At 39.5% G+C, this 23,515-nt stretch overlaps 1 protein-coding gene across 50 annotated transcripts in view; it reads right to left on the bottom strand.

Annotated features, from left to right (window-relative positions):
- MAP4K4 (mitogen-activated protein kinase kinase kinase kinase 4) overlaps positions 1 to 23,515 on the bottom strand; it is a 188,143-nt gene that overhangs the window by 61,378 nt on the left and 103,250 nt on the right. For all 50 annotated transcript variants that reach the window (XM_054509933.2, XM_045885209.3, XM_054509938.2 and 47 more), the window contains exons 4-8: positions 10,217 to 10,342; positions 8,864 to 8,974; positions 4,790 to 4,880; positions 2,593 to 2,723; positions 2 to 56 (exon numbers count right to left, since the gene is read on the bottom strand). In XM_054509933.2, coding sequence (XP_054365908.1) covers positions 2 to 56; positions 2,593 to 2,723; positions 4,790 to 4,880; positions 8,864 to 8,974; positions 10,217 to 10,342 — 514 coding nt within the window. The remainder of the gene's footprint in view (position 1; positions 57 to 2,592; positions 2,724 to 4,789; positions 4,881 to 8,863; positions 8,975 to 10,216; positions 10,343 to 23,515) is intronic.

The following is a 23,515-nucleotide window of genomic DNA, read 5'->3' as shown; positions in this document are numbered from 1 at the left end:
CGGGGAGCACCTTCTGCCATCTCAATGGCTGTAATGCCACAAGACCAAAGGTCACTCTGCAAAAATAAAACAGTATGTTACAGGTACTGGATTAGATAGGAAACCACTAACTTACCACGGCTGGCTACTCACACAAATGATATAAAGGCATTTTTGAAAAGAAGTTTGCCATGAAATTAAAAGCAAACACATATGTAAGAATACCTTCCAAATGAATGAATGAATGAATGAAAAAATAAAGGTAAAATTGGTTTGCTAATTAGAACCACTCGCATCTATGACTGAACTAGAGGTGGCCCACAGAAAAGCTTCTTTCTAACTGCCACTGAGTGCCCTGCTGCTCAGTATATTTCATTTCTTTACATTCACTAACCTGGACCCCTGGCCCAGATTTATGTTTAATTTTATGTTTTATGTTATTATCTAAAATTTAATTAAGATGTTAAAATTTTAAAGGCTAACCTGAAACTAATATAACACTGTATGTTAATTATACTTGAAATAAAATTTTTTTTTAAAAAGCACTCTTTTATAAAAGGTCCAACAGTTGAATTAATAAAATCTACTGTAGTTCACTAATTTGAATCACAGTGCTGATGAGCCTCTCCACTCTCCCATCAAACTTTAATAAGGGGTGAGCAATAAGCTGTCTTTCTGTGCATGGAATCTCTTCCTTCTGAGTCCCCTGTAATATTATTTTTAAAATTTGAATTTTAACTTCACTCCCCACTCAAATACAAGTTTCATGAGGGCAGGCACTTTAGTCTGTTTTATTCACCTTAGTATCCCCAGAATTGTGACTGGCATGTGGTAGGCACTCAACAAACATTGGCTGATTTCTTAAAATCCAAGCAAGATTTTTAAAAGTAGACCATGGGTAGTTATTATCATTAGCATTCTCTTGTTTATATACTATTCTAATGAAAGAATTACTTAAAGTTGCTCAGCTTAAGCATTTTCTAAATAACCTATAATTACGTTACACAATTCAAACACGTGTGATTATAAGAAGGATAGGCCCACAAATTTCTCCTTTATTTTTATGAGGTTTTCTCTACTATAGGGTGCAAAGGAGGGATTTCACCCAACTTGACCCAGTGACTAATCTCAGCAGCATCAGCGGTGGGACATGCAGATGTTCCATGCCACTTGGTGTGATGTAACATAAACCATACCCATCTCCTGGGGCAATCTTGCTTTAGGTCTTTCTTGATACTAATTGAATTTCTCCAGTTTATAAGAAACAAGGTAAATGCCTTACAAAGACTGTAAAATTAAAATTCAAAAATGGTTAAGACAAATCTGGATGGTGGAACACTGCCTCTTCAACAAGTCAGTGTCATGAAAAAAAGAGGAAGGGGCTGGTCAGCCTTGATTAAAAGATACTCTGTAGCCAAACAGCCAAATACAATGTCTTGTTCTATATGAAACACTCGTTTGGATAAGTCAGATACTAACCAGTTGGGACTAATTATAGACTCCATATTAAGGAGTTATTTTTCTTTTCTTTTTTTTTTTTTAAAGATTATGTATTTATTTATTTGAGAGAGAGAGAGACAGAGCACGAGCAGGGGAAGAGGCAGAGGGAGAGGGACAAGCAGACATCCCGCTGAGCAGGGAGCTCGATGCGGGGCTCAATCCCAAGACTCTGGAGATCATGACCTGAGCCAAAGTCAGATGCTTAACCAACTGAGCCACCCAAGTGCCCCAAGAAATTATTTTCCATTTACTTAAGCATGATAATATTTTGGGTATGCTGGAAGATGTTTTCAAATTTTGGAGATAACAAAATGACATATTCAAGAGTAAAAAGCCATACAGTCTATATAATCTATTTTAAAATACTCCAGCATATGAAAAAATAAAATAAAAATTCCACCATACCATAAACTTAAAATAAGTTTCATTAATTGGGTATTTATAATAAATACTAAAATATACTGGAAAGTGTAAAGATATGAACTCAAGTTTGAATAACATTAACAGGTACATAATAGACTCTGACTCATTTAATTATGGCAAAACAATTTTTTTAAAAAAATAATTTTTGCAAACATATTCAACCCGAATCTGATGATCAAATATGGGTTTTACATTGGGATCAAAAAAGTGCATTATTGATATAAGTCCCTAGAGGTCACTCTAATAATTTATTTGTGTACCAAATCAAGCTGTAAAGCTCTTTAACAATACTCTAAAATTTCACATAGATGAAGCTACTGCTATATATTCCAACAGTATTTTTAAAAGTATAATAAATATCTGATTATAATATATTCTTCAAGTTTAAAAGGACAGCAAACAGGGCAGAGTATTTAACTTACTCATGACAAAAAGCTCTATGCACAAGACAGTGATTCATGCTGCTGTGAAAGCAGTACATTACTTAGTAAGGAGAACAAAGGTGACAGGGAACGAACAACAACAAGACAGCATCTCAGTAATGCCCCGGAAAATCTGCACCTGCAACAAGGTTCCCAAGCCTTCCTCACTGAACCAGCAGGAAGGGATAAGAGCTGTGCTATCTATAAACAGAGCGCCCATCCCTCAGGAACACGAGGGGCCCAGTGAAGGCCCGGAGCACAGGCTTACTCTGTAATCATAGGTGGCATCTGGGTTCTCGTCACAGGCGATGACCTCAGGAGCCATCCAGTAGGGCGTGCCTATGAAGGTATTTCTTCTCCCAACCGTCCGGTCGAGCTGAGCACTCACACCGAAATCAACTGTGGGAGGAAGAGAAAGGAGTAGAACATAATTAACAAACAAGTAAGCCACAAGACGAAGAAATGTGAGGAGGAGGTGTCTTCAGTGTAAACTCAAAGAGTAATACTTTATGGACATGCAAACTCCTTAAGGTCACCAGCATCGATAAGGAGCACTGTCTCCAAAGCAAAGCTGCCAAAATGACAAAATCCTCTTCCAGTCTGCCGGCTCCTGGGCGGCCTGGACCCAGCTACTTCCCTGAGCTTCCACGACAGTGACCACTAGAGGGACTTTTGGATGAATTAGGATGTTCAGTGCTTGCAGGAAACATGCCTGCTACAAACAAGATCAAGTCATAGAAAGCTCCAAGTTCAGGAGAACTGACTAACACCCATGTGACTTTGCTTAAGCAGCACTTAACCACAGAAAGAGAAGAAACCCACAAAGGTTTTCGGGAAAGTACACAGTAATGAATTCAATAAAGAGAATCAAGCTAAATCACAAATATACTAAGAAACACTCCTCAAAGTACCCGGGACTTCAGATTTTTCACAGTGACCCCTACATCCCATGCCACTGAACAATGACAGTGGTCTAGAGGAAAGTTCAGGTTGGGAGGCAGAGGTGACAGGAAGACCAGGGTCTCTAACAGAATGTTTGCGGCATCACTATGCACACTGCCATTACCCCTAGGAGGACTGCAGGATGGTGGATGAGCTCCTGCAGGAGGGCCTTAGGGAGGGCTGAAATCACTCACAGGGGTTGGGTTATAGATTCAACTTCTGTAGGCAGAACATGCTCAGGAAACCAACTGGCCAGGAGGTGGGCTCACATGTCCTGACACAGAGACACCTGGGCCAGGCAATACATGCCATTTGCAGCACCTCAGACAGCAGTCACAAGTGATCACCAAGTGATTACGGAAGGACCATCACAGTCCTAGCACCAGGGGGCCAGCGCAGGGAAATACACAGCTTACTGAGTCACTGGGAATGAGAACAATTCAAGTGCCTCCTATCTTAGCTTTGAGGGGATTTCCCCAATGGGCACACTATTGCTCCACAGATGAGCAATAAATGGAGGTACTGTACAAGAAGGCAATAATGGAAGATTTTATTTTTAAGGTGTAACTACTGTGCTTAAGATTTTTGAAAGATGGACTAGATTCTTATAAGCATAAACAATTTTTTTGTGTGATGCCTTAGTGGAAGAAAACTTAATGCTAATTGTTAAAAATTTGACAGAACCATTATATAAAAGTGGATTGAAAAAATTTCAAAACCAGGTAAAGGAAACAAGAAATACAGAAAAACCATTATAAAATCATCTCCAGGAAGATACTTTGGACTCCATCCACCCATGCATAAATTTACTGAGCACCTACTACATTTAAGGCACTATGCTAGGTGCCAGATAAGAATGCTCTTGTAAATAAAACATCCTAGTTGCTACACTTCCAGAACTTAAATTCTAGTAAATAAGTCAGAAATATATGTAAACAAATAGCTATGTAATTATAAATTGTGATCAGGATTAGCTAGGAAATAAGCCGTAGATCAAAAAGTCAGGGAATACAGATCAGAGTGTTAGGGAAGGCCTCTGAAGATGAGGGGAAAAACTGCAACCTCAAAGCTGTTCCCAATGGGGAACAGTATGTGCAAAGACCCTGCGAGACATTCCAAGGAAGTCAAAAAATGAGTGAACTGGACAAGGAGAGAAGTGAGGATGGTCACAAAATGGGGCTGGAAAGTAACAAGGGCCATGGCTTTTTATGGGCCATGGTAAGAAATGCAGATTTTATTCCAGGTGAAATAGGAAGCCACTAACTGTCTTTAAAGAAGAAAGTGCCATGATCTGATTTAAACATTAGTCTGTCTACTATATGGAGAGCAGAACAGGGGGAGAAGCATGGTGGGGAGGGAGGCTGGAGACAGACAAAGCAATAAGCCCACTTCCCACTTCTTAAATAGAACAGAAAGAGAAAATGTGGGTAACAGAGCTTTTAGCTAAATGCCAACGAGGTAGGGAGTGCTGCTGGTTTGCACCAGTGGCAAGTATTAGATCATGTGGCACATGCGTCACATACCAAGCTTCACCTCTGCATTCTCAGTCAGCAATACATTCTGGCCCTTGATGTCCCGGTGAATCACATGATGGATGTGAAGATGTGCCAGGCCCTGAAAAGGAGAGACAGATCTGAATTTTAGTTCTTTGTTGCTGCAAATAAAGAGCCTGGAACACACTTTTTATAACAAAGTACACATGCAGGCCACAAGTTTTATGAACCATATTTAGAACATACTACAAGTCAGTCTTAGTGCATTTCCAGGAAGACATCACCAATAGTACCACACAAACAGAAAGAAGTACCCACCTCCCAGTTCCAATGGGTTAGGTCCCCCGTGTGAGCAACATGACCAGTTTCTAGCTGCTCCTTGAAGACACACTCTAGATTACCATCTGCAGTTTCTCTGCTGTAATTTGTGCTATTTGTGTATAGGGTGGTTCCTTTCCCACGCTACACGTCCATCTTTCAGTGGGTGACCCTGTGGGTATATTTGAACTAGACCCATCCCAGGGGAAAAAACAAAGAGCCAGAGTGGGGTTTCAAGTCTGGCTCTTGAACACTGCCTCGTTTTCCCACCGCATAGTGACAAATTGCTAACTGCTGACCAATCCCACCTCCACCCCAAGTGTAAAACAATTCTGCCATCGAAAGAGCTTTATGCTCAAATAAAATAGCTTTCTTTCCCAAGGAAATAAACCCTACTGGGCATACAGCACTTTCTGATGACCTTGTATCGGGAACAAAGCCCGAGAGCATGTCTCTTATGAGAGGTGCGGGAAGGACAAAACCACATTTTGCATCCAACTATGAACTGAGAGACAACTCCTGTATTTTTTCTGTCTTTAGCTAGAGAAGCCGAATCTATAGCCTGCCTCCTTAACATACAAACGAGCTATCTATTCTGGAATGTCTCAATTCAAAAAGGCTAGATCAGAAGCAAGCATTTATTTAATTTTCCTGTTTGATTTTTTGTGTGAGGTTCTATTATCATTACTGTGCAGGATATGCATTAAATATAACAGCTGCTCTAGAACACTAATTTTTCTAACACAGGGGGTTTCTAAACAGTAACTTACTAGTCTGCTTATAAAGCAGAATAGAGCGTACTTGATAGCTCTGTTTATTTTTCCACCACACAGGATGTGCAGTGTTATACCACAAAGCACTGACTAGGGGAAAAAGCGCTAAAAATATATGGTATGTTAGTGCTATAGTTAGGAAGAAAGTCTCTCCTTTCAGCATGGCATAACTCTGAACAGCAAAGAAGAAACCAAAAAAAGTAGCTTCCCTAATTCTTTCATAATTCCTACTTCTACTACCTTCAGTTCATTTTACATTCTCTAACTTTCCCAAACCCCCTTCTTATACTTTCATAGGATTATCTTAGCAACAAACTTAAGTATCCACATCTTCTCAGTGTGGCCTGTGTGCACTCTTGTTTCTTAAGAGCGATAAACGTTAAGAAACATCTACTTCCTGGTCCTACTGCTGAAGGATTGCTGTGTCTCTAGGTGAAACCACTCAAGGTGTGTCTAATACCTTGCAGGCAATGTGAACTTGAGTTATGATTATTCTAAACGAGTACATCTTTCCCTATATGAAGAGAGAATGTATGTTCAACTACTCTTGTATGTTCAACTATTCCATGCCAAAATAAAGCCACAATTATGCCTCCTTAGCAGAGATAGTCCAGATAAAAATACACACTAAATATCATCCTAGAGCAAATGCATCAATGTTTCAAAGCTAGAAAACATTTTTCCTGTAACTCTATCTCATTCATGGACATCGAACAAAGGAACAGTCAAAGGATGTCCTTCAGTATTGGTTATGAAACACTGTTAAGTACCCATACTCAGTATGAACATCGGTTTCTACTAAAACGAATCAATGGCTGTGGAGACTATAAACGTGGAAGTGGGCTGGGATGAACACACTGACTTTGTTGGTAAACCTCTTGTCTCAAGGATTTCAGTGGGCGAGCCCAAGAGAGCTTTCCTACTTAAGCCTGAGGCCTACAAGCTCATGACTCTCAACCTTTTGAGGATCTTAACATAATAACGGCATGTGAATCTAACACCTACTAAAGGATGAGGACAAGTTTGCCACTGCAGAAAAGAGCTAACCCAGCAATGTCTTTGAGAACCCAGGTTATCCACTCGGGCTGGCTCTTTGCATTCCAACAGCTCACCTCCTTCTTACCATATTGCTTTCTCTTTACCAAAGTGGACTCTCAGTGATTCCTGTGAAAAACACACACTAGCTTATGACACACTGACTCATCCAGAGGCTTGTTTGTTTTTAGTTCACTTAGACTTTTGTCGTAGGAAAAAAAACCCATTCTAGATGAAATATAAATGAAGGAAACACTTGTTTCAGGTGCCCACCAAGATGGAAAACATTTGATGTATCTCAAAACGATGTCCATTAAGGTATTATATTCAGGTTGACAGTCAGGGGCCTCAAACAACCTGGCTGTCTTTGAAATGATGCCTGAGATCAACGGAAGTAAAATAGCTAAATATACCTATTACATGATAGGTAAACAATGCTTGCCTATATATATAAAAAACATGTAAATTGTCTTTGATGGCTGAAATACATTTGATGCCTAGGACATTTATACTAAAATCTAGTTCTCCACTTGAGAAATCCCACACTGGAATTATATATAGAAAAGGTATGTATATGTTTATAATGGAAAACAATAACAACAACTATATTTACTGACAATCAGTTATGTACCCACATGTTACATTAAATGATTCATATATACCAACTCATCTAATTCTCATTACAGTGGTACTCCCTTCATTGGATTGGTATCCTAATTTTACAGAAGAAAGTAAGCCCTGAAAGGGGAGTAACTTTGCCAGGGGTATGCAGCAGGTAAGTAGCAAAGGCAGGACTCAAACCCATGTCTGACTCACTCTAACCACTATTCTTTCCTGCTGACCATGCCAAGAGTTTTAGTTGTTAACATAATAAATACATCTGCCCACTTGCTGAACTCCTTCATAGTAGTGCAGGGCAGGATACTCAGTTTTGTACTTTTAGACTCTGCCTCCTATAATAACCATAAAAGATAGGACCCTCATGTTTTAATAATGAAATCTGAGAGTGATTACAAAAAGAGGGTTCTCCCACCTCACCCCCTACAACTAATTTTCTTAAGGGAATTGCTTATTTTTTCAAGGGCTTCATAAAACATCTAAATAAAAAGGAATTAAAATTCATCTCTGTGAATTCTAAACAGCATTTTTTAAACCTACAGTCCTCTATGAAATTCAAACATAAAAGTAGGGTATATTTGCCTATAAGTAAAAAAAAATAAGTAACAGGTTTTTTTATTAGTGAGAGAAGCATAAAAATTAGATTCCAGTTTAACTCCACAGTCTTTATTTTTTAAGTGTGGTGGGTAAATGAAATCCTACCAAGTAATTTAAATGTGTAATTAAGGGGTAAAGTAGAGAGAAAAACTGGGACAGCTGGCCAAAGGAAAGGGGCTCACCGGTAACACATGCACTTTTCAAATGCAAAATATACAGACCCTTTGCCTGTCGTGTCAGCATAGCTCTACTACTGAAAGCAATCATTTAGAATCTGCTAAAACAGTAGTTCAGAAACTTTAACATCATAAACCGGCTTTCCAAATGGCTGTAAACAACATTAAACATTCAAACTTTTCCTTGTTAATACTGCAACAGAATCTAACAGCTAATGCCAAAGTCCACAAGATGATTTTTGAGAGCCAGCGTTTGACAACATTAATATTGATTCATAAGCTTAGACAAAGGATTCCGATAAAAACAACAGAGACTATTTCTCTTCACTTGGATTTTGTTTTTAACACCTGGAGGGTGAATTCAGGGAAATGCAAAAAACTATTTTTGTTTAAGTCTACTTTCTTTAGATACTTGTCACAATCAAAACCATGATGTAGCTTAAACAATCAAAGCCAGCTAGTTACACAGAGCCCTTGGCTGTCACGAAAGAACAATCTATACAGTTATAACTAATGCAGAGAAATATTTCGGGCCAGGAAAATGAAAATGGGAACACAAGACCATGCACGGGACACCTTCTCCTTACCCTCAGAATTTCTCTGGAGATGTAAGCTATCCAATCTTCCTTGAGTGTGTTCCCTTTGGTGTTCTTCACAAGGTCTGTAATGGACCCAGCCCCACAGAACTCCATAACAAGCTACAGGGCAGAAAAGACAGGCGGTGACTAGCACATCCCAGCAACCAGCGAGAGCATCACCACGATCAGTACACAGTGGACATTAGTCAGGAAAGCAGAATCTAACTCCTTCCGCCTTTCCTAAAGATCTGGATATATGATCATTTTGGAAGCATCCAAGTTACTGAGAGCTCATTTCACCATCCAATTTATTCACTGTGTATGTTTGGTCCAGGAGATTAAGAGTTTCTGGTATTTTACAGCACATCCCCCAGTACAGAGATTCTGAAGTATTCCTCCTCCCTCCCAAGTACATGGGCATGGGAGGACCATTTTGTCCTTAATCAGTACCCAATTATCAGATATCTGATAGAGATACTCTAACATCTTTTCTCATTTGCCAGAGTCAAAGATATCCTCTTTCACACATTATGATTCTCAAACTACTTTATATTCAGAGAAATGCTATTTTAAGCAATACATAATTTTAAAAATACATTATTTACAATACCTAAATGTTTACAACATTTAGTATCAACAAAAGCATGTTTTTTAAATATCTAGAAAATGAACTGAATTGAGCTGTTTTAAAATTTTAACTTTGATTGGATTTGGGCAATGAAAATAAAGGTTAAAATTAAAGCAAAATGTTACAAATTTTCTATAATGGCTTTAAAAAAATTAGAAAAAGTATTTATCTTCCTGCTTCATAAGTCCAGTACCTTTGGCATAACCAATGTGCTAACCATAGATCTGACAGCATCTCAGTGTCATCATCGTCAGTATAGATGTGGCTGAATAAGAGATAAGACTGCACATATATTAATTCCAGAAATTTCCCTGGAATTTACTGTTTTCAATTAACTGTTATCATTAATATTATTAATACTTGTATGTTTGTCCCTTACTTCCAGGTTGTAAAGAAGATGCATTTAGTTGCACTTCCATATTAATTAATTTCCATAAATACAGTTTTTACTGTATGGATTTTTCAAGCTCCTAATTTCCTTGCTATTTGGTTACATTCCTTTTAAAACATGCCATTTTATTCCTGAAACATAAAGTTAACTCTTTTCCATGCAATGTGAAATCAACATAAAAATAAACATTCAGTATACCTTTAACCAAGAAGGCCAAGGAAGATAACAGGCACTACCCCCTTTGAGTTTGTTTTTCTCTCCCTTCCCTCTAGAAGGTCCTTAATGTCCTCTGAGTATCACCAAAGAGGAAACCACACAAAATGCTTGGGAAACGTTTGCCTACCCAGAGTTGGTCATCATGTCCTGGAGGGCTCTTTTTAATGAAAGCACCGTAATATGTTGCAATATTTCTATGATGAGAGTATTTCTTCAGCATATTTATCTCCAGTTTGATTTCTTCCTCTTCATCCTTAAGAAAAAATAAAAAAATAAAATGTGTGGCTTTTGAATGTCATGCATAATTTTAACTTCCCCACCCATAGGCAAGAACACAAGTTCCCAGTCCCTCCAGCAATAGTGGAAGACACATTCACTTTATCCTTGTGACAAGAATTGGGGACTTTAACAGGACTCCTCCTTTGAAATGCCGTTATAAGCTTTGCAAGAAATACATAAGTATGAAAGTTACAGAGGTATATAAGAGGTAGATGAAGCAGCTTTCCCACAAACTATGACCTCTGAACCTCAATTTACTCATTTGTAAAAAATGGGGGGGGAGAAAAGAACGGATTGATACTATTTCAACTAATTACAAGGAAAGGCTGTTTCTTTTCTAGAAAATGTTTGTGAACAGAAATCATCTGGCACAGCTACGGCAGAGAAGGTTCACCTATGACAATCTTACACCAGAACATTACCTTCTGGTGTGGCCACAGGCAGATTACTGAATACAGACCGGCACCGCAAGCCCTGGATGGATGGCAGGCTTAATGAGATCCTCTACCCCAAAAAGAGATTCAGGTGAGTCCGGTGGACCCACAGTAATAAAACATCACTCAGTGACAGCAGGTTGTTTTAGACTTGGCTCATCCCCCAGCCTCTTGCTTTATTAAAGTAAAATGAGCAGAAGAAGAAATAGAGTTTGTGTGAGCAGATCAGAAGGGGGATGAAAGAACAGATGGAGGCACAGGTCTGGAAAATAAAACTAAGTTGCCCTTGTGAATGGGGAGGACTGCCAGTCTCCACTTTTCTCTCTCATCCACCCCCAGGGCAGAACCTGCAACAGCATGTGCATTCTGTCCCTTGCTGCAGACACATGACACAGTGAGTGCTCTGCCACACGACCTGCAGAGTTAATAAGTAAGATTTATGGATAGCATGAGAACCAGGGGAAAGCAGAGTTAAAGTGATGAAGAGGAGAGAAGGTGGAGGAAAAGAGAAAAACCAGCTCTGGCTAGAAAAGCCACGTTTGAGGGAAGATAAAGATCTTAAAGAAAAATGTGATAATCAGATCTCTGTAATTTCCTTTAATGACTGGTTCCGTACAATGTCCTCACTTCTCCCCATTGGCACATTCATTCTACTTATAACTGATGTTCTTCCTTCTGCAGGAAGACTCAGGGTTTCTGAGCCTGTATGTGCGTGTCTAAGAGAAAAAGAGAAAGACCGTGCATGTGAAAGCTAGTGTATCCATGTGGATGCACACAGCTGAAGAAACCGAGTCTTGCAGCCTCGCTCCAAAAACCATTCATAAGGCCTCATAAACCTAAAGTAAGTTTGGTTTGGAAAATACGGTTAAGATAAAAGATACATCATTAATTAGATATTAGTGATGAGACCAAATGAAAAAGAAAAGGTCTTTTTTTTTTTTAAGATTTTATTTATTTTTGACAGAGAGAGAGAGCACAAGCAGGGGGAGCAGCAGAGGGAAAGGGAGGAGCAGACTCCCCGCTGAGCAGGGAGCCAAATGCGGGGCTCGATCCCAGGACCCCAGGATCATGACCTGAGCCGAAGGCAGACGCTTAGCTGTCTGAGCCACCCAGGCGCCCCAAAGAAAAGGTCTTCTTAAAATACAACTTTCAGCTGTACACTACCGCTTTAGAAACAACATGTAACAAAACATGGAATCATCTTAGAACAGTGATTCTTAAGATGGTGGCCTCCAGCTTGGTCCCCAGACATAAGTATCAGAATATTACAGCATATTAATAGGCATAGTTGTCACGTGACTCTGGCAGATGGTAGATGCAAATATGAAGCAAAGCCACATAGACACATACAGTCTATATAGCAGTCTGTGTGCACTAATTCTCATTCAAACCCTGTATATATGAAAATACACCACATGCGTATCATTTCAATCTGATTTAAACATGGCCATGTTTAAATTTAAAGTAGCAATAAAAACTGAGATACTGGATAACTAGGAAAACTACCTTAATCCTAAACAAAAGCAGTGTTTAGCCTTGGGGAGGGGGACGGGCAGTGGTTAGCCTGGCTAGTATTACAAAAGAACACACTTCTATTTGGGACCTTTCTTCAAAGGAACTTTATACTAAAACATAAAAGGGTGACAGTTTTTTTAATGTAAGGCACAAGGAAGCATGCCCCAAACATGACTAGAAAGCCCAATTCACCTAAAGCTTTATCTTGTGCTCTTTCCACACGTTCACATCACAGGCAGTGTGTAATGACCACAACTTGCTGGCACAGAGCACATGGAGCCTGTTCCGTCCTGAGTCACCACAACTGACAACTCACTCCCATGGTTCCCCTGCTTTCCCCTGGTTCTCACGCTATCCATGAATCTTACTTATTAACTCTGCAGTTCGTGTGGCAGAGCCCTTGCTGTGTCATGTGTCTGCAAAAGGGACAGAATGCACTTGTCAAATGGGACTTGTCAAGACCAATAGGTTCCTAACAAAAAGCACCTGACTATGGCCATAAACATTCTCTAGTAGAAAGGCATGCGGTGTCACTCCTGGATTCAGGCCTATGGCTAAACATGTTGGGCCCTGAAAAGTTAAACATCCCATTTTCCTTCCATTGGACTATGACTAGATGACTAGAAACTGAACTAAAGGTTTGATTTTTTTTCCTTTTATCCAAAATCAGTCAACGTACAAAGATCTGGGGTATAAAGACTATAAAAAAGCAAGCAAAAAGAACAATGTTGAACTAAAATAAGGGAAATAAAAATATTGATTTTAATTGTGTATTTGCAGCCAATTATGCCATGCAGTATGTGCATCTTATTGGGTTTCAAGACTGCTTTATTGATTCATCCCTAACTACTTACCTCCATTCCCCATATTGGCTAAATTATTCCAAGGGTCATTATTTCATAGGATGCTCTGCCAGTACGTTTCACTTCTACAATTCTCCCATGAGAAGCTTCCTGAGCAATAATTAAGGATCACAACGTATTTTGTTTTTGTTTTTTTTTTTCTTTTAGCGACACAAACCAATGTCTTCTAGGATCTGACTTGTTTGCCATTCTTTTCTAAGAATTAAGAGCTTCCAGAGGCACTTAATGTTTTCAGAGCCCATGGAGTTGAAATTCTTGTGCATTTCATACATTTAAAAATTGTCACAGGCTTAAATTCAGTGCTAGTCACTGGTGTGAAAGACATTTAATATGCATAATGGTAGATAATTCTGGCAGATTATCACAGCACAATCTATTTCCTTAAATCCAAGATGCCACTAGATAGAGATACTGAAGTACTTTATGTAATGAACTATGATTCACCATGAACCACAGACATACACTGTAACATTTTTTTAAATTGGGCTACATATTAGAAACAATGAAATATGATATAAGAACAACTTAAGTACAATCAAGTTTGGCAATACACTGAAACATCCAAGTATCATCTGGAAATATAGTAATCAGATTAATGCCACTTGCCAGAGTATTTCTGAGGTTTAAGTAGTTAAATCCTGGAAGCATATGAAATTTAACTACCAAAAATATCAAGAGGAACATATTGTCCTCTCAAATTAGTGTTTTAGGAACTAGTTTATACATACTTTGAACATTCCTTCTCTTGCTTCTATGATTCAAAAATGACTATTACACATCTTATAAAATAAAAGGATATTTAGCACCACTAATTGTCATATACTAATTAAGAATGCCCACCTTAGAGAAAAAGCATCAGAAATGCAGAATCTGCCAATGGCTCTGAGCCAACTACATCTGGAATCCTAATTATGACTAATGTATATAATACATGTCTTTGGGGTAATAATGAACCAACCTCTGAATTCAAATTTCCTTTTGGTCATTAGTTAAAAGCAAGTTTGGTGGTCTCATTCAAACATTTAAATATATACCCACCACTACCACCACCAAACACCTCATTTAGCCTGAGAAAATACAGTAGAAAACAGAGTTCGGGCAGGCTAGAACTGAAATTTAACAACAACAACCCCATATATGAAAGAAAGTGGAATGGACAAAACGACATGACCTAAGTTTATATATCCCATCTGTCTAGGCCAAGTCCAAACGACCTTGCCCTTCATTCTCCTCTTTAGTAGAAGGGCACAATCATATACAGATGAAAACTAAACTAAACTAAACTAAAGGTAACTAGAGAAAGGAAAGAGGACGTTTTGGTGAGAAAAGGAAGGCTCCCTCCTGGTTTTCTCCAATGATGAGGCAGCTGCTAGGCTCCACTCAGCGATTTAATGCAGCTGATGCCAATTAGCATTTTGGACTCCAACCAGGAGAGCCAACTCTCATAGAAAAGGTCTTTGTCTTTGACTGGAATAGGACTAGGCAAGTAGTTTTCTGTTGCCTTCCTTGGCTGCTTAGAGGATGGAGGAGGGGGAAACATCTGAATAGTGGTAATTTTCAAAAGCAGCTATGGATTTGTAAATAAGTCATAGGGCAAACCCTGCCCACTCCACCATCTGAGCAGAGGAGTACATATTATGAGTGCGTTTTTTTAAATTGACTCCTTAAAATGTTTTTTAAACTGTTACCCAAATTCTCTTTCCTTCCACTGATGGCAGTAATGATGTAAGGAGAGACAGGCAGACTTCAGATAAGTTAATTGGGAACAACCCAGAGGATTGAGAAATATTCTGAGTAATCATCTTTTTTCCCAGCATAATTCTTTACAGAATTAGATCTACCCATTAATAATAGTTGGAACAAAAAAGGAAGGGTAATTCATTATTCGCTCTATCTTTGCCAGTGGAGAGAGGGCTGATAAAATGAGATATACAAATATCTGTCAGATTTCACCATCAAAATGTAAAAATGAATATACACTTGGAATGAAAATAAAAAAGACCAGGGGCGCCTGGGTGGCTCAGTCGGTTGAGCGTCTGCCTTCGGCTCAGGTCATGATACTGGGGTCCTGGGATGGAGCCCTGCATCAGGCTCCTTACTCAGCGGGAAGCCTGCTTCTCCCTCTCATACTCCCCCTGCTTGTGTTCCCTCTCTTGCTGTGTCTCTCTCTGTCAAATAAATAAATGGATAAAATCTTTTAAAAGGGGGGGGGGCATATTTCTAAAAGAAAAAAAAAGAAAAAAAGACCAGTTTTATCTATTTTTTGTTTTAGTAAACTCTTACCAAACCCTCCATTCTGTGACTGTGAACTAGTAGAAAAATGAGAACAGATGACCTTTCACAGACAAATCCCAATTATACCTGAGAGTATTATTCAGTACCATACCAGTTGAATTAATCAAAATTATTATTATTTTTACTCAGACACACAAAAAGTTATACAACTTAAATTCACTGACAACTCAACCAAACAAAAGTGAACAGACCGATGTAGGCAAAATTCTGGAACAAAATAAGGTTACAGGATCTGGTTCTGTAGGTTGAGAAAGGAATGGCATGTTTTTAAAATTAATCAGCCCACTTCTCCCAAGATCAGTCAGTCCCAGAATAAAAATCCAACAGAAAAATTACAAAATTAACGTAACCAAATGGAAATCAGACACTTGAGACATCTTAAGAAGAAACACCGTTTTGGGACGCCTGGGTGGGTCAGTCGGGTAAGTGGCTGCCTTCGGCTCAGGTCAAGATCCCAGGGTCCTGGGATCGAGTCCCGCACATCGGGCTCCTTGCTCAGTGGGGAGCCTGCTTCTCCCTCTCCCTGTCAATCCCCCTGCTTGTGCTCTCTCTCTCTGACAAATAAATAAAATCTTAAAAAAAAAACAACAAACACTGTTTTGGACCCATTTCAGACAAAAAGACACACTCTCTAGTTTTGCTACTCAATGAACTTCTTCTGGGACTCCAAAGTCTAAGGGCAATGGCCCCAAGGCCCTTACCCTGCTGTCTTTTGTGTCTACAGGCACCACACAGAACTTTTACTTGGCACAACAAAGTACTCACAGAGCCCTCTAGCTCTTCTGTCTTCTACAAAGTCTGTCAGACCACTTTACTGGCTGTATTTCAATGAGATTCTATCACTCAACTGGTACCTAGAAAGTGTGTGGTAAAGAAGAGAATGAAACAATAGCACCATTCGCCTGGATGGACATGCTGGGGTGAGTGATGAGGGACAACTTGAGGCTGTGACGAGATGATGCAGGATGGTGAATACACCTCACTCCGTTTTCTTACTCATGAACAGCCTTGGGAGACTGATGCTTCCATGACTGACACCAAGAACCACAAGGAGGCCAAAATACATCTCTGCAATAACCCCCTACCTAAAAGCTCAACACGGCAAATAAACATGATACTCTTACTCAAACAAGCAAGTCAAATAAGACACATCACGATTCCTCTCGGAACTAAATGAAACCATTACAACTTTCCAAAGTTTGCTGTCATCAAAACCCAGAAGCCCTAACAGTTGGCATCAAGCTCCAATCTACAGGACATAACACCATGGGTACAAATGCCTTCGGTAGTGTAACTTGAAACAGTTCATGTTAGTACTTAACTTCAGAATCCATCCATTTTCTTCCTCCATGAGGGAATTAGCTACACACACACAGATACAGACACAACAGGAGTACCTGCTCTAGAGGACCCTGAAGTATAGGAACCTAAAGCAGGACCTGAAACCTAGACTCTGATTGAAATGGAAAGCCGATCGCCAGATAAGGCTCAGTGTGGCCAAAATAAAATCTCCCACTCAAACACTTTACTATAATTGAAGGAAACCAGAATATGTCACCCCAAAATATGCTGCTTTGACATAAGGGTTATTTTGACTTAAGGGCACTTGAAAAACAGCAGGTGTAAGAGGGCATGCTAACCTCCCCTTTTCTTCCTAAAAGCAAGAGATAACATTCCCATGTGAAAGATGTCCTTCCTATACCAACTGGAAAAAACATTCTTATCACCAGAGACAGGGAGTTGGGGCCAAGAGACTTCTGATACAAGCAAATCTTGTTAACATATCTCTTATCTTCCTTTAGCCTCCCCATATATTTTAGTTACATTTCCACTACTGCCTCTCTCTATTCAACCTAGTATAAAAGCACTTGGGTTTTGCCATTTCTCTGAGTCTTCGTTTTTCTTGCAAAGACTCCCACTAATATATATGAGATACACATTAATACACTTCTGTTTCTCTCTTGCTAATCTATCTTTTGTTACAGGGGCATTAGTCAAGAACCTAGAAGGACAGAAGGAAAGACTTCTTCCTCCTCTATATAATCAAACTTGCAATTTTATTATGAGACCAAAAAGAGATCAGTAACCCCAAATGCTCAGAAGATAAAATATATTCTTGACATCAACATTTTGCCATTTACAACACAAGTAAGTATATTTAGGTATTTACATACATGTTTTAAGGAGCAGACACAAAGCAAAAAAGAAATGTTATCAAAGATTATCTCTGGATTATAGATATTTTCTTCTTTAACTTACTTATTTTTCTATAACTGACACGTACTATTCTCCTAATTAGAAAAAGAAAAGTTAAGAGAAGACTTCAGGTTAGAGGAGACAGCTCCGTAAGAATTCAAAATGAGTTTGTTCTGGCAATTCACACGGTCTGGCTCCCTCTGTCTCCCTGGAATAAGGGTCCTGACCCCTTCCATGCTGTTCAAGAGTCATTGCCAATCTCCCTTCCACCAATTGTCAGTTGTGAGGAGAAACTGATGGGAGCCTGAAGTACCAGAACCTTGCTGATTAATTTGCCTTCTACTGGGTCAGCTGCAGCATAGAACTCTGGCCTTCACAGTCATTTCTCACTGTTTTCTACAATGGTACCAATCCAGACCTGTAACTTCTTAAGACCAAGATCTTTCAAGCTTAAGTTTATCCTAGAGCAAATGAGAAGGTAAATGGAGTCCAGGAGCAACCATCATGCTATCTTCACCTTCCTGACCTGCCAGAGGATGGCTTAAAGAGAATCTTGCCCCAGTCCATTCACATTCTTCCCTAAGCCAGTGGCAAACTCCATGCAGCTTCCCATAGTTCAAGCCAGAAAAGAATACTGTGCACACTGAATAAAGTCTTGCTTAAAACCCTAAAATCAGGCCCAAGTAATAAATGGCAACAAGTGGCACAGCTCTGAGGAAGGTATGGCTATGCTAAGCAGTACATGTTTGTGCATTTCCTACTGGATCCATCTGTGTGCTCACAAACACAAAGGCTCCGGCTTCATATCTGACATGGTAAATCAGATAAAGGCTGGGCTCTGAAAAATGTCTTCAGTTAAAAGGAATGATGGGCACTTCTGCTCCTGGCCAAGATGCATTATCAAGGACCAGATTTATTCTCCCACTGAACAACTACAATAGACAAAACATATGAAAAAGTTTTAAGACCCTGGACATCAGGGATTGAATGATAGTTGACCCCTGAGAGATGGGAAACATCAGAGAAGCTTTATAATTGCTCCAGTTTACTGCCTTGAGAGAGGTTTCAGGGTCTCTCACAGAAGGAGGAAACCCAATAGGAGCCCAGGCAATTCTCTGAGTTGAGAGGCTGGGAAGACTAGGCAGCTGGAGTTGGCAGGACAAAGACCACAGAGGAGAGAGAGCTAGCAGCACAGAGAGCACCAGCAAGCTCTGGAGACCAACTGTGCCAATTACCACAAAAAGGAAAGAAGCTCCAGTTTAAAGGTATGTATACTACCATTTTGTTATTTTCAAATAATTCTCTTCATTGTGGATAATTTGCATATCTGGAAAGGGATTCCCTTCTTTGTTCTGAAATGGCAGTTTACATTCAAATACAACTGAGTGACTTCTGACACACATTTCACATGCCTGGAGAAGTCTCTGGAAGATCCTTGTGGAAACCACATATTTAGAACCATTCCCTGAGCTCTGAGTATTCAAAGATGCTTACCATAGAAGTGATTCAAGAAGACAATGATTAAGTTCCAAATATCTCTTTGGGCAAGACAGAAAATAGAATCAAGATATTCTAAATGCTGACAGACATCCCCCATTTAAGAGCTTTTAGGTGACACAATTCAGGTTAAGATCATTCATTTGGCAATATCACACTGCATCCACTCACATTCTGGGTAAGATGGAACTTACTAGCACGTACATGGAGACCACTCCAACACGTAAAATCAAAACTTAAATCTGTGTGATCATTTCTCACAACTGTGGTGCAGAGGAAAGCTACAGAATGGCACCAGAAATAATGACTTCAGTAATTAAAATTCATCTCCTTATTTTTCAACTCCAACTAGGAAAACTATTTAAAATGTGTCTCCCTCCCACCTTTCTCTACTTTTTAGAAACACGCCAAATCATCTGAAAAGAGAATATGGAATCAGAAGCTTCGAAATCCCAACAGAAAAAGGACTACACTTGACCAGCTAGTGGGGGATCTGATTCCACAGGACCACCATTTGCACTGGACTAGATATGTGAACTGACCCCACATCACTTAATAAAACCCAAAAGGGAAGTTTTATTCTGAACCAAAAACCAGTATACTGCATAATAGCCACAGAAATTCATCAAAATGTATCCCCTAGCCTCCCAGCTGAAGAAAGCCCCTCCTCTCTAGAAGTCTCACTCTAGCTTTGCCCCATGCCAACTGCAAGTCTCAAGCTCCAGAAGAATCCGGAAAGGCAATGAAAACATTCAGTTACTCAGAAACCACATGCTCTGGAGACAGATTATTACTTTTCATAGCTGTTCACTGCTCCACAACGATTAGTTTAAAATCTATCTTCTCTATGAGAACATAAGCTCCAAAGACAGGGACTCTATCTTGTTCATCTCTGTACCCTGACAGTGCCTATCACACCGAGTGTAGAGAGAGTAAATCCTTGAGCCTCAGCGTCCTTGCGTGTACAATGAGAAACCCTAAGCCATTACTGGCCACTAAGTCACAAGCCAGGATGGGTGAATGAAAAAAGACCCCGATGGTGCCTAGCACATAGTAGGTACTCACACAAAGCATTCCTAAAGTAGCCTGTAAAAGAGGAAGCCCAGTTGAACTCAAACCACATAAATCTCTGGCATCACCTGCCTCTGGCAACAGGTAGGTGGACATTCAACAGCACACACTTTGCCAGGCTTACCGACTCACTGCTGTGACGGGCTAAGAAGGCCTAGGCAAGGACGCCAGCCATCAACTAACCCATCGGCCAGCAATTAAAACAGGTAACACCACCGTAACCATTTTCTTTCTGACTGCTATAGTTAGGTTAGGTCTAGTGCTAAGAATGATTAGCAACAGGTGTCCTTAAGCCTATATGCAGTTATCTCTGTTCACACAAGGATATGGTGATAAACTGCAGGTGCTCCTCTTGGAAAAACATGAAAAGATACCAAAATCCAGATTCCTAAGACTGAAGGAAACAGATGACCAATTATCTTCAATATGCAATTTAACTAGAAGTAAGGTGACTTGTTCTGTGATTGGTATTAATCAATATACTCCCAAGGCTTAAGGAATGTTACAACTACCATGGGCACTTCTTTCCGCCTCAACTTCAAGTATTTTCATTCTGAGACATGTTCTGAACACAATACATATTACTGTTGATATTGAGTACTATTTGCATTTTATCAGAAAACCTTTCCTTAAATGTGATCTTAAATGATATACAGGATTATTATTTAAAACGTAAATTCTATTGCATATAGGAATAAAAAGTATTTTCCATAAAATAAATCTTTAGAATGGAAGGCAATAATATAGGATTAAAGTCATCCAATTTAAACAGGCCAACCAAAATAAAATTTCCACAAATTTTGAAGACATAAATTCATATCCTATCTTAACCTTGCTTCTTTTACCTCATATAGTCCCCCCACCCCACCCCAACCAGCAGCAAGCCTGCTGTACAGCAATTATTTAAAGCAAAGGAAAGGTACAGATTTTTTTTTACATCACCAGAAAAATAAGTGATTAGCAAATTTTTTCTTATTAATCAGTTTATGTAGAACTTTACAGCAGTCTACTACATGTATCTCACAAAATTGTAGTAAGTCATTTTGGTCTAAAAATAGCTCATTAACTTGAGATCATGTTCCTTAATCCATTTTCCTCCTTCCATACACACACCCACACACACAGTGAAAAATTAAACTGCAGGCTGGAATCACCGGAAGACAGATTTGAAAGGAAGGCCTGAGGACACTACAGATGCTCTTCGTCTGGCAAAGGTCAAACTGTGCCACTCCCTAAAGAACATGGCAGTCCTCCCTTTCTTGGGATAACTGGCCCCCTGTATTCTGAATGACATGGAAGCAAAACACATGGTGAGTGTTTGTGTGGAGCCTCCCAAGTAAGAACAACTGTTTAAAACGAGAACTCTCACAGAGGGCAAGAAAAAAGAACACCAATTAGCCCATGCCTACTCCTAAGACTTGGGCGGGGGGGGGGGGGAGGGAGATGGATGGATTTCTGCACAAAAGAAAGTAAATCATCACCATCAGAACACACAAAGTAAATACTTCAAATGGCATCTCCTCTGAAAGAAAACATTGATTTATAGAGATCAAAATGCAATTCATTTAGTTACATGTTCAAATAAATTTGTCCAGTGAAGACCCTGAAAGGTCATTCACCAACCCAAACTCCTCTAAGAACAAAGAAGGATGTTACCATGTTGGAACCTGCCCAAATCATCTGCCCCTACCCAGCAATATAAACTGCTAAATTTACCATCTACCATGACCCAAAAATGAAGGCTAGGAAGTTGCTAAGTCACTTTTCTTAACAGCCTTTTAGCAAGAACCACGTCCCTATGTATGCCCATCAGCTGGTACCACTGTATTCGATCAGCATGTTGAGGGCCCACTTTGTAAAAGACACTGTGAAGGCACTGGAAAGAGAGAGACAGCAGGACAGGATGCAGAAATCGAAGGCCAGTGACAGAGTCAGAAAAGGGCAACTAGCTGCCCTGGAGGGTTAGAAAAGATCTCCTGGGTGCATGTAGGGCAGATCTTACAGACCTAAGGATGCTGGGAAGGAGTTTAAAAGAAATCCAGACAAGAGGAATCACGTAGCATACAGGATGAAGCAACAACACTCGCAGGCCAGCAAAACTACTTTCAAATTCTCTGAGCCTAGACTAAGTTATCGATAAAACAAATCTGTAAGAGAAATCAAGAAAATTCCCTCTTTTCCTGTCAGGCTTAGTATAAATTGGCAACCTCATGTATGAGTTCATCAACAGTGCTCACTCACTGTGCATGGATGTTTACACACCAGTGTATATTCAATAACTAGGCTTTCTACTGAATACCTAAGCCTTGAACTAAAAACTGACACACAAGAGTACTATATAGCCTGTTTGCAGAATTAATTAGGTTGATCTGTTCGCCTAACTAACCATAGACACAGAGTGGGGTACAAACTGACTTTAAAATTTAAGGTTCTCAAAGAACCTGCTCCTAGTTTCGTTGATCTGTTCTACTGTTCTTTTGGTTTCTGTTGCATTGATTTCTGCTCTGATCGTTATTATTTCTCTTCTCCTGCTGGGTTTAGGCTTTATTTGCTGTTCTTTCTCCAGCTCCTTTAGGTGTAGGGTTAGGTTGTGTACTTGAGACCTTTCTTGTTTCTTGAGAAAGGCTTGTATTGCTATATACTTTCCTCTTAAGACTGCATCCCAAAGATTTTGAACAGTTGTGTTTTTTTTCATTTGTTTCCACGAATTTTTTAATTCTTCTTTAATTTCCTGGTTGACCCATTCATTTTTTAGTAGGATGCTCTTTAGCCTCCATGTATTTGACTTCTGACTTTCCTCTTGTGATTCAATTCTAGTTTCAAAGCATTGTGGTCCGAAAATAGGCAGGGAATGATCCCAATCTTTTGGTACCGGTTGAGACCTGATTTGTGACCTAGGATGTGATCTATTCTGGAGAATGTTCCACGTGCACTAGAGAAAAATGTGTATTCTGTTGCTTTGGGATGGAATGTTCTGAATATATCTGTGAAGTCCATTTGGTCCAGTGTGTCATTTAAAGTCTTTATTTCCTTGCTGATCTTTTGCTTAGATGATCTGTCCATTTCAGTGAGGGGGGTGTTAAAGTCCCCCAATATTATTGTATTGTTGTGGATGTGTTTCTTTGATTTTGTTAATAACTGGCTTATATAAGTGGCTGCTCCCATGTTAGGGGCATAAATATTTACGATTGTTAGATCTTCTTGTTGGATAGACCCTTTAAGTAGGATATAGTGTCCTTCCTCATCTCTTGTTATAGTCTTTGGTTTAAAATCTAA

Source organism: Mirounga angustirostris, unplaced genomic scaffold (genome assembly GCF_029215605.1).
Source record: "Mirounga angustirostris isolate CCGP_5_RB_7025 unplaced genomic scaffold, mMirAng1.0.hap1 SCAF_10, whole genome shotgun sequence".
NCBI lineage: Eukaryota > Metazoa > Chordata > Mammalia > Carnivora > Phocidae > Mirounga > Mirounga angustirostris.
The sequence above is the reverse complement of the archived record's forward strand: the minus strand, read 5'-3'. Positions and strand labels throughout refer to the sequence as shown.